This window comes from Sylvia atricapilla, chromosome 3, assembly GCF_009819655.1.
Source record: "Sylvia atricapilla isolate bSylAtr1 chromosome 3, bSylAtr1.pri, whole genome shotgun sequence".
In the NCBI taxonomy this organism is placed as follows: Eukaryota; Metazoa; Chordata; class Aves; order Passeriformes; family Sylviidae; genus Sylvia; species Sylvia atricapilla.
This window is the reverse complement of record NC_089142.1, coordinates 72,413,669-72,424,961: the sequence shown is the minus strand read 5'-3', so window position 1 is coordinate 72,424,961 and position 11,293 is coordinate 72,413,669. Positions and strand designations below refer to the sequence as shown.

At 41.1% G+C, this 11,293-nt stretch overlaps 1 protein-coding gene across 1 annotated transcript; it reads right to left on the bottom strand.

The window, feature by feature from the left end:
- Nucleotides 1–3,961: 3,961 nt before the first annotated feature.
- Nucleotides 3,962–10,849, bottom strand: PSMB1 (proteasome 20S subunit beta 1). The gene is made up of 6 exons (XM_066315761.1): nucleotides 10,688–10,849; nucleotides 9,396–9,503; nucleotides 7,888–7,969; nucleotides 7,336–7,465; nucleotides 5,604–5,710; nucleotides 3,962–4,239 (listed from the first exon to the last, which is right to left on the bottom strand). Exons 1-6 carry the CDS (start codon nucleotides 10,795–10,797, stop codon nucleotides 4,054–4,056), a joined length of 723 nt encoding a protein of 240 aa, XP_066171858.1. The 5' UTR covers nucleotides 10,798–10,849; the 3' UTR covers nucleotides 3,962–4,053.
- Nucleotides 10,850–11,293: the final 444 nt, after the last annotated feature.

The window sequence follows — 11,293 nt, the reverse complement described above, 5'->3', positions numbered from 1 at the left end:
TTTCTGCTAAACCATGTTTTTGTAATTATGAATACTTTGTTGAAATTGCTTGGAAAAGGAAGTACACAGAAAATGGTCCATACTATTAAACTAACTACATATTAGTGTTGAAAGAATATAAAACTGGTCTCACTCTGTTGCACTCACACAGACAAAACCCCTTCTCAGAAGGAATTTGGCTTGAGAAGAAAGATCTGGAGACAAATCTTAGTTAACTTCAGGCCCATGTGCCTTATTGTCTGGTTTATGACTGCCCCAAATGGCCTAAAAGCAAAGGACATTCACACTAAACAAAAGCAATGGCTGAAAGAAAGAGAAAAGAGGAATTTGAACGCTGTCATTTCCAAATCCCTTCTACTCAAAAGTTGGTTTCTGACTTTCGATAAGGAACTCTGAAAAAGGAAGCAGTTACTTTATGCTCCTAAAAACTATCTTCAACTAGACTCGAGAGAAGCAGGACTATTTATTTTTCTTAGATTCACATGAAAGATGCTGTAATCAGTTCCCACTTGCTCCTGCCACCTTTCCCCAAGCTCAGGTTTGTAAAATCCCGAATTGCTAAATATAGAGAAAAAAACCTGCAAAAGCATCTTTCTAGAATGCATGACTACAGGGTTTCAAAAGAGGCTTATCAAAGGTGGAAAATTACTGCTTTGTCTCCCAAGTTAATAAATACTTAAAAATATAAAGGACTAAGTTACAGTAGGACTTCAAACTACTGTACTTCATATAGTGTTTTATAACTTCCATTTAAATGGTTTTCTCTAGTCAGCAACCTGGTCCTGACTCCCATCACACTGAGGCATATAGGCATATACAGGCATATCTCAGTGTAAAAGGAAAAACATCACCCTAGAGTGAGAAAGCTTGGTATTTGGTTTATATGACAACATCTTACGATTCAGCCTCAAGAAAATCTTCATTTTAGTTAGAAGAAAATTAAACTTATCCCTGCCTGGTATGGAGAACTGAGCTTTTAGAAGCATATATGCAACATTTATCTCCTATCAAGCACTTTTACTTTCTGTAGCAACAATCACCTCTTCGGTACATAAAATGGGTTTGATGCATAAACAATATTGTGGAAAACATGTCCAAAATTACTAAAGAAGACTTTGCTTTACAAACCTAGTTTTTAACGCTGATTGTGACCTTGTACAGTCCCTTACACTTGCAAGGGTAAGCAACCATTTGGCAGAGATCAAAACAAAGCCTCCCATCTCCTCAACAAACAGTCCCACAAAGCGCGTTACAGTGGGACACTGGGAAGGATGTATGGCTATTTCCACCCGTCCCGCGGGGAATCGTGCCGAGACCCGCGACAGCAAGCAGCTATTGCCACCTTAGGGCGGCCCTTAGTACTGCTGCAGGTGAAGTGGAGCTGCCTGCTCCTGCTCTCGTCGTACACCCTTAGAGCCAAAAGTGCTCGCTCCAAGGTTATTCCAATCCTGCAGCGCACCCCTCTCTCGAAAGGTACAAACAACGTTTAAAATTAATAAGAGGTTTTCAAGATGAACATTTTGCTCTGCCTCCCTTCTCTTACATAAGATTGTATTAAAGATGTCTAATCCCCATCCAAGCAGATCTGCCAAACCTAGCCCTTTGCTTCTAGCACCCCTAAGTGGCACTGTTACAATTGTTTTGCCTAGCTACACCTCTGTAGCCTGCCTAGACAGTTCTGTAAACACAAAAGGCTCAAAATGCTTCTTAAACTGTTAATTTATGTTGTAGACACAGTGCTAGATGAATACTATGCTGATTTACACATGGGAAGTACAGGCATGGAACTAAGGAGAGCTGCAGACAGTCAGGACCTTCCCATCTTTCATCCTGAGGTGATGACAATCTTCACAAACAAAGCTAGGGAATGTGGTGGATTAAAAAAAAAAACAAAACAAACGCCTTTCATCTGACATTTGGGATGTTTTAATACCAATAAGTAAGTAACTTCTAACCAAGCAGCATGTGAAAACTTTTGTACTCACACATCTCCTGTCACTCCTGCAACTCCTCACTCAGAGCACAAGCAGTGATCTGGGCAGGGCATAACTGGAAAGCTAAAAATGTGGGGAACAAACCTCCCCATCTCACTGGTTCCAAACCCACCCACAAACGGAGTGACATTCTTTGGTGAAAGAAACTGATTATTTTCAGTCCAGCTGTGAAAAACTTCCCTTCCCTGCTGTTCTTCAGCTAGAGGTGCTCCGCAGGGAAATCTGAAAAGAAGACAAAATCTCGCATTGGTGCAAGTGCACCAACAGGATGGCACTGACATATAGGGTCAGGAAAACAGGTACCTGCTCTTGTACCTCTTCTGAGACTTCAAATGACACCTGAAAATTCTAATCACCTTGTGTATCTCCCAAGTGAACTTACAGAGGCAAGCCTAGCCACATCAAACAGTAATTCCCAAAACCTCTAAACATGCATTTATTTTGGATGTAAAACCTACCCTTAAATATTGCAGCAGACAAATTTATCACAACTTTTGAGTTAAATCACTGCAACTCTCCTACACGTCTGGCATCCTGCAAGAACATTAAATTAGTTCCTGTAGAAATTAGATAGCTCTCCTTGCTTGTTGCTCTTCACTGTTTAGACCTTATATACTGCAAACAGACCTGTCCCAAAGGCAGACATGTCAATTTACTACCCTCTGTTGCTTTTCTTTGCAACTGAAACACTATTTAGTTTCAGTAGATTTCAACAACTTCGTGTAAAGCTCCAACAGCCTATTGTGAAACACTCGAGCAATTCAACATAAATCTGGCATCAAAGAGAACTGAGTTTAAGGTGCTTTAACTTAGTTTTACAGATGTAACAGAGCAGGAAGGAGCTGTTCCCTCCTTACCCGGCCCAACACTGTCACCCAGTGGTCAAGTGCCTTCACAAACACTTTGGGAAAGTTAGTGGATTTCCTGAACAGAGTCAGAGTCTGTTTAAAAGCACTAGTTGTTCCATTACTGAGGTTCAAAATGCTATCCACGATCTAAACTGCCTAGGAAGCCTGAGACTAGTGAAGACCAGCCAGAGCTAGGAATAAAGCACTGCACCCAAAATGCTGCACTGAAATCAGCCAGTCACATCCAAACAGGAGACAATGCTACAGTAGGGTCAAGCATGTCAACAAAGTTCTTTTAAGGAACTAGTATGCCACCTGAAGCAACGAGGTATTTTATATGTCCTTTTTTAAAGAGCTACAGACTGTGAAAGGACTCTCGGACAAGAGAAAATTATCTTGCCCTTGATGATGCAGCTCTTGTTTTTCTGAAGGTCCTAATACTGAAGCCAGTTTCCAGGAGTGTGACAGAGCACATCAAACTTGAGGCAATTTCAAGAATCAAAAGCAGCAGTAGGGCTAACAAAGGACCTAGGCATTAAAAGGCACTCAGGAATCTCCATTCTAAATTATTTTCCATCAGTAGCCACAAGGGGACAGTGCTTCAAATTCTGGGCATTAACTAAACACCAACACACAGAGGTGAGCCCAGATGCAGAGTCCAGGACTAAACTCTGAAAAGACTCACACATAACATTCTTCCCTCTAACACAGTGATACTGCTTCCAGATGACCCATAGAGTCTTTGCAAATAAGTACACAAAGTCAAATGTCAGGACAGCAAGTCAGAGAAATAAAGAAGACAGGAAAAGCAAGCTATGAAATGCAGAGAAGGCAGTGTGAACAGAGCAAATACTTTACTCATGAACCAAGGCTGAAATGAAAGAATTATCAGAATAGTCTGAATATGAATAAATCTAAATTTTAATACTCCCCCATATTGCAGCATAAGGGATTGTGAGAAGGGGATTAAACTTGCACTAGAACTAGACTGATCAATAGATTAATATGAGATGAAGGAAACTGACTTGTAACTTTTAGCTGCTTCCTTACCACAAACTGCTCTGGTTTCTAAATAACAGAATTTCTAACAAAGACAGAAAATACTCAGCACCACAGTAGTTGAACTTCTGGAAAAAAATTTAATAAGACAAATGTCTTCATAACACAGGTAAATTGTACATGACAGGTAACTTGCTTACACATGAACTGAATTAGTCTTTCCGTAACTGGATAGTTTGCTCTTTAATTCCATCTTTTGTGACAATGCAAATCTTTAGTGCATCCCCTGTGTACACATCTCTCTCAGCAGCAGAAATGAAGACATCCTTCACCAGCTGCAAAGCCTTTTCCAGGGTCAGAGGTACATGTTCCACATTTTGCATGTTCTTGAAGCCAATCTAAGAAAATAAGAAAATGCATTTTAGCCATCTATGAAAACTGTTTCAGTCTGTGCACTAGAATGAACAGATTTAAATTAAATTGAATTAAGAAGAAGAAATGGCCTGTCCATTTGAAAAACCCCAAAGGAAAAAGGGAAAAAGTTCCTCCACATAGTTCACAGTTGAGAGCTTTGCCAATACTGATACTCTTAGAAAATTAACTAGAAGCAGATCCAACACACAGCCAGCACAGCTCCTCCTGCTCATTCAGCATGCAGAAGATCACAATGAACATTTGGATCTGATCTAATTCTTCACAAACTTCTTACAAGGTTGGCAGTACCAGAACTGCACACAAGCCCTTTTTTCTCTGGTCACTTGTACTCAGGAACATTTCTTAAAGGCAAATATTCCCTAAGATACCTAGACTTCAAAACCAAGTCTATATTGGAGCATATTTGGTCCTACTAAATAGCTAAGTTAGCTCATAAATATAACTGTCAGCTCGAACATCAGAACAGGTAAAAGGAGTAAAGTTCCATGTTTGGCCTGAAACCCATAAGCAATAAAAAAATTACTTATGACAACTTGGTTTCTGAAAAACATATTTTCTTCAGATAATAAAGTTTTTTTAAAAAGGAGGAAATATTCTATTCCTTTCTCATCTGGTAACAGTAAAAAATGCTTACTACTTTTCTAATCATAAAAGTTGTGTTGACATCAGGTTCAAGTGACTAAATAACAACACCTATGTCAAAAAATTAAAATGAATAAAACATGCTTTGGTGTTTCTCCCATTCATTAACAGCTTCAACTAAATACAAAAATATTCTTAAGGTATTGCAGGCAGACTCAGCTGAGTAAATTTTCAGCAATTTTATGTAAGAACACTATTACTGAAAAATGGTATCTGAGTATAAAATTGCACAAAACTGAAGGCTTAAACAAGGGTATGTTAAATGATAAAATGTATGTATTAATTCTATCTTCTTAATTTGGTATTATTTCATATTAAGTAACAGGCATTTTTATGTTACCAGCCAAGAAAAAACTCACAAAACTGAGAAAAAAGCCCTCCACACAACTTCTAGGATAAACGTAACTCCCCAATTAAAACATTTCTGTCTTTTAAAGAGGCACTGCACTATTAATAATGTATTAAAAACCTGAACAGATCCCAAAGCAAAGCTTTAATTTCTACTGAGAGAGTAAAGCCACATAATTTATAAATGTATGGATTACCAGATCCTACCTGGATAACAGATTTAAAACTTCTAAGTAATATTCGCCAAAAGTAAAGCTACATTAATTTGGCTGTCACAAATGTTTACTGAGATAAGGAAAAAAATCAAACCAAAACAAAAGCCAGCAAGCTATTTTACCTGGTTATCCAGCAAAGGCTGCAACATGGCACTTGCTGATCCACCTGCTTTGAAAGAATCTCTCTCATAGGAGCCCACTGGATCAAAGCTATAAACTGCTCCCTTCCCTGGAAAGAAAAATTAATATGAAATCACAATTCAGAAAGATGCTCAATACTGACAAGCATTTTCAACAAAACCAGCTCTATGGATAAGCAGCGTCTGGAACACTGCAGATCCCAGTAAACTTTTACCAAACAACACTGAGTATATGTATATGTATAAGTAAGTATATAAGTATAAGTATATGTTCACGTAAGTATACGTTCAGATGATGCTTTTTACAGAAGACTCGCTATGGCTGCGGCCTGGTACAATATCCAAGATTATTTTCTTTATTTAAGCCACAAGCATGCTTCAACAGATGTTTCTTACAGTACTTACCACAGAAAAAGTGCTGATGCAAAATAATCAAAGCAGAAAAATGTGCTAGAATGTAGTGCTGCACAAAGAGCCCCGGGGGTTCCAAGGCTAATACAAACAGGCAGCTCAGACATGGTTCCTGAATGATACATTTCCTGAATTACCTCCAGAAACCATGCTTGGATGCCTCTGCATTGCACTCCCAGAACCAAGCATGATGCTCTGCTCTCTTGCACACTTCTCTCTGAAGTCAGACCAGGTGGTGCAAAGTTTACTGGCTTGCACCAACATCAGAGATACAGACACACTGCAACTCTGAAGCATCTAGGATTGAGGAGGACATGCCAGTCAGAACGCAGCAGCTGGCCAAGCCCAGCCTTTCTGTTCAGACAGGCTGCACCCAGTTCAATTTACTGGCCAGTGCCCTTGGCAGCAGAGCACAGGAGCTGAACAGCCCTGAGAAAGCCAGCCATATCAATAACCAACCTTGCTGGACCCAAATTTAGTCCATGCAAGCAAACCTGCACTCTTGATTCTTATCAGGTGCTACAGTACCCTTATAATCTGAGATTTACCATTATGCAGGGCAGACTAATCCCCTGCCAGATCCCACAAATCATAGACATATCTTAGCAAGACTGGGAAATCATTATAACTTATGGGAAAAACAAACTGCAGGGAATGGTTAAAATTATCCAAACAAGACCACCTCTGAGCTCTTTCTCAAAGCCAGAGAACACAGTATTTCAGGAACTCAACCAAATCACTGGACAGGAGCCCAGTAAGTTCTGGAAGGGCTGTATATTAAACTATAGCTTCTGTGTAGAAGTCATGATTTTAATTAGAGGTTAGTTAACATTTAGAAATAACTTTGTAGAAACCTGTCTCTGGAGTAAATCTTCATATTAAATAGTGTTTACCACACTCACAGATCTGAGTGAAACATATACAACTTTACTGGTGACATCTACTTTAAAGATGCAATTAAAAATCCAGCAAAATAGTAGTAAAATTTTCCAGTCTAAAGTATTATTTATTTCACTTCAGAGATTTTATTTGTAATCAAATAATTATATTATAGCTTTTATACTTTCAGATATTCAGAAATCAAAAATCAAGTGAATGACAAAAACTAGGAAACAGCCCAGGTACATAATATGTATTTGATCTGTGTAAGCACCATAATGCCTAAAGGCAGATGCTAGGAATAGGAACACAAACTTTGCTATTAAATCAGAACACCTGAGATGTAAAGAGATAGCTATCCACCCACAGAAATGCAGCCTCTTTTTTTTTTTTTTTTTTTTTCCTTTTCTGTTTCAAGTCTTACCTTCTTCATCAAGTCCACCAATTATATTGTAAACGTAGTAGGGAAAGAAACGTCGAGAATACAGGATCGTAGACAGCATTGCTGCAATAGCCCCTGTGGTCATGGTCTTGTTGTTGGAATGCTTGTACATCTGCCAAGAAGGAAGTCAAAACTAAAGCTGACATTCAATCAGAATTACATTTTCTGTAACCTCACTACAGAAGAATCTGAAACTAAGCAAAATTATTAATCGGCACGATTAGCGAAAACATGCTGGTCTAAGAGGTAAAGCATTTACACAAGCTGAAGATTAAAGTATCTTCAAAGTTTTGTAATTGGTAGGTGTTGCCTCATTAATAATAATATCCTCTCCAGCTTTTCCATTCCATGTATTTGTAGTGCCACACTTAATAAGAACACAGCACCAATTCTCCCTGCCCGACCTTTCACTAGCAAAACAGTTACGATACGAACACTTGAAAAAAACATCAAAAATTAAATTTAAAACATACCATATTAGGTCTCAAGTATAATATTAAGAATCTAAGTTTTTAAATACAGCGAGATAGTTACCTTTAATCTGGCTTCAATAATTTTAGTAAGGGTAAGGCAGTCCCCATGGAAACCAGTGCATCCAATGACTGTTTGTTCTGTTCTGAAAAACATAAAATTTTGTTGCAATTTCAGACTTAGCATGAACTACAGCAATTTCTTACACAGTAGGTTATTATGAAAACACCAAATGTCTTTTCAGTTTTTCTAGTGCTGCCAAAACCAGTTGTCTAAAACATAGTAACAGATCTGTGGTGTATGAAAGGCACCTGTGACCTACATCTTGGAGAGGAGTCATTAAACACAGAACCAAGCAGATGTCTTCCTTCAACCAACGTCCTTCTTCTGCAGTCAGTAAGACTGACAAAAATGAATTCTCCATTTCTTCATGCACCCCTGACTCCAGCTGTAGCAATTCAGTCCTGCTAGAGATTTGTTGTTTTACACTGGGGGCCACATATTCTATCACTCAGTCCAATTTTTACTCCATCGGACCAGAGAGCCGCATTAAGTTTGTACAACGGTTACCTGACATTTATGGTTTTGGTGGCTTCTGTGTCAGCACAAACAGAAGTTATCTGGCTGCAGATGCACTACAGAAGCTTAGCCCTCTGCTCAGTTTTGAAATGTTTTGTGAACCCTAACCATGGGTACATACGCTTGAAATTTTAATTCTAGGAAACAGAAAAGAGTCTAGAAACATTAACACACAGAGACCAACCCAAAGCAGTCATTCAGAAAACATCCTAAAACCTTCTCTCAGCCTGTCACTAGAATTACACAAAGCCACCGTGCGCAGTGTGTATACTGTACCAGACTAATCACCATCTGGACACTATCTAGTAGTAACAAGTTAGTCAGGAGAAACTGAAGTAATTTTGATTTAATGTCATCGATTTAGAAAAAGAAACAATAGCCCAAAAGAAAAGAAATTTTTACCTAGTTGATGACAGCCTACAAGACAAGCACCACTGCAGTAAAATGAACATAAATAACATATAGCTGTAAACCAAGGAGAGGCTACCCAGATGAGTCAAATTAGAGCATAAAATGGGCACAGAAAGTTTAATTATGAAACTACTGATAGGTTTACCTCTCCTAAAATGCACATCTCTAAAATGCCAGGTAATTAACTAGAGAGATACAACTAGCAGCAATGGGCACACTTGTGTACCATCACCAGATCTCCTGATGAAGCCGAATGAGTTATCATAGGATTAAGTTTTGCTACAGTCAAGATAAAAATTCTTCTGCTTATCCAGCCAAAAATCCCCACATTAGAGTCTGTATCATGCTAAAATTATTCTGTTCTCACTTTACTTCAAGAGCATCAAACAAGAAATCTGGCTGTATTTACATCATCACATCACATCTTGCATTACAGCAAAGGTCACCACAACTCCAAAATCTGTTTTGTTATTGTTTTTTTTTTTTCTTCTAAGAATTATGTTCAAAGCAGGAGACAGGTGACATGGTCAGCAATACAAAAGATTTTTCATCTTTTCCAATCCTTGCAGATCTGTACTTACAGCTTGTAGCATTTTGGACTGTCCCGGGAGTGAATTGAGTATCCTTCACTCAGACGTGTGTCAGAGGCAACAATACTGAAGTCTTCTCCAGCAATTGCCAGCACAGTCCTTAAAAAGATAATTGATAAATCATGACCTTCAGCACAAGTATTTTCTTAGGCAACACAGAAACAAATGAGATAGTAATTCTACATCCATATTCTGTCAAGACTCATGTTCTGTCAAGCATCTTATATTCCCTCCTGTTTCCCACTGTGGTCATCCCTATTCAACACTGAAGGAAGACACTAGACAGACTGAAAAAAAATATATGTGGCCTTCTACTTTGATTAAACTGTAAGGAAACTTGGTAAAACAGAGACTCTAAACCAAGCAAGAACCAAACTCAATGGACGAGGTATTTTATATGCCTGATAATGGCTTATCCTTCAAAAACAAGCAAAGTACTGAGCAACAGTATCACTATACTGAAATAAACGTCACTTTTAAAATCTGTAATTACTTTGTAACAACTAGTTTTGTGATCACCACAGGTGTACTACCATTAAGTAACAAAGAGATGCTCTTTAAAAAGCAGTAGTCATCATAAGAAAAAAAAAACCCTACCCGGCCAGATCTTGCCACCAACTCAGGTGTGTAAAACATCACCTGCATTTAACAGTTACAGTAAGGTAGCATTGAACCATGTAACACCTTTACTAGCAACACAGTGAAGAACGATGGCCATAAACTAAAACACAAGAAGTTCCACCTCAGCATGAACTTCACACCGACGGTGGCAGAGCACTGAACTGGCTGCCCAGGGAAGTCCTGGGGGTTTCTACCTGGAAACATTCAAAACCCACCTGGACGCGTTCTAGTGTCACCTGCTCGAGGTGACCCTGCCTTGGCAGGAGGACTGGACTGGATGATCTCCAGAGCTCCCGTCCACCCCTAAGAACTCTGTGATTCTGTAACAGGACCATTACCTGGGTTCCCTAAGCCACTATAAAGAAACAACCCTGAGGGGAACAAAAGACTCGTACTTTAAGACCAGCCGAAGTTTAGGGAGCCCGAGTGTTCCAAAAGCCACACGGCCAGGCAATAACACCCTGAAAGGCTGCAAGGCCTCAAGTCAAGCCCGAGCCCAGCTCCTCCTTGTGCTGCCGCTCTCTCCCTACAAAGAGACACCGTGAGGGGAGATAAACCCGCGCTGAGCACCGAGGAGAGATAGGAGTAAGGCGAGGGTGCCCGGCTACCCTGGGCCCCGGCCGAGGGTTCCCGTCCCGCCGCCGCCTGCCCGGGCCCCTCACCCTCCGTTGAAGGTGTACGGCGAGAAGCGGTGCTGCCGCACGGGCGCCTCCAGCCCGTAGCCCGTCTCGGGCCGGGAGGGCCCGTATCCGTACGCCGCGGTGGACAGCATCGCAGCCCGGCCGCTGCTGTCTCACGGCGAAATGGCGGCAGCGGAGGCGGAAGCGGAGCCGCTCTGGGACGGAGCGCCGCCTCCTCTCGGCGGCTCTGCCGGGCGCCCAGCGCCGCGGGCTGGCGGGAGGGCGGCGCGGCCGCCGGGGAGCGGAGCCCGCCCGGGCCCGGCCTGCCCGAGGCGTGTGCCTGGGCCCCCGCGGCTCTTGTCCGAGCGCTGCCCCGTGGAAACACGCAGGCGGATCAGTAGCTGTGGTGAGGCCGTCACACACCCCTCGTGTTTGGGCGGGTGGGCAGCAGGGTGCCTCCTGCTCTGCAGGGGAGAGCACCTTTGGAACCGCTGTGAAGGGCAAGAGTCGAGAATCACAGAATCATCGAGTGGTTGGAGTTGGAAGGGACCTTAAAGATCATCTAGTCCTGTCACGGGCAGCGACACTTTCCACTAGACCAAGTTGCTCAAAGCTCCATCCTGCTTGGCCTTGAACACTTCAGGGATG

What these genes read in the sequence shown, in the direction of transcription:
- PSMB1 (XM_066315761.1), bottom strand. Translation starts at nt 10,797, where the DNA reads ATGCTGTCCACCGCGGCGTACGGATACGGGCCCTCCCGGCCCGAGACG. An exon ending in CCGTACACCTTCAACGGAGG is followed by an intron (nt 9,504 to 10,687) that starts GTGAGGGGCCCG and finishes TATCTTTTTAAG; the next exon opens with GACTGTGCTGGCAATTGCTG. An exon ending in TGGTGGACTTGATGAAGAAG is followed by an intron (nt 5,711 to 7,335) that starts GTAAGACTTGAA and finishes TTTTCTTTCCAG; the next exon opens with GGAAGGGAGCAGTTTATAGC.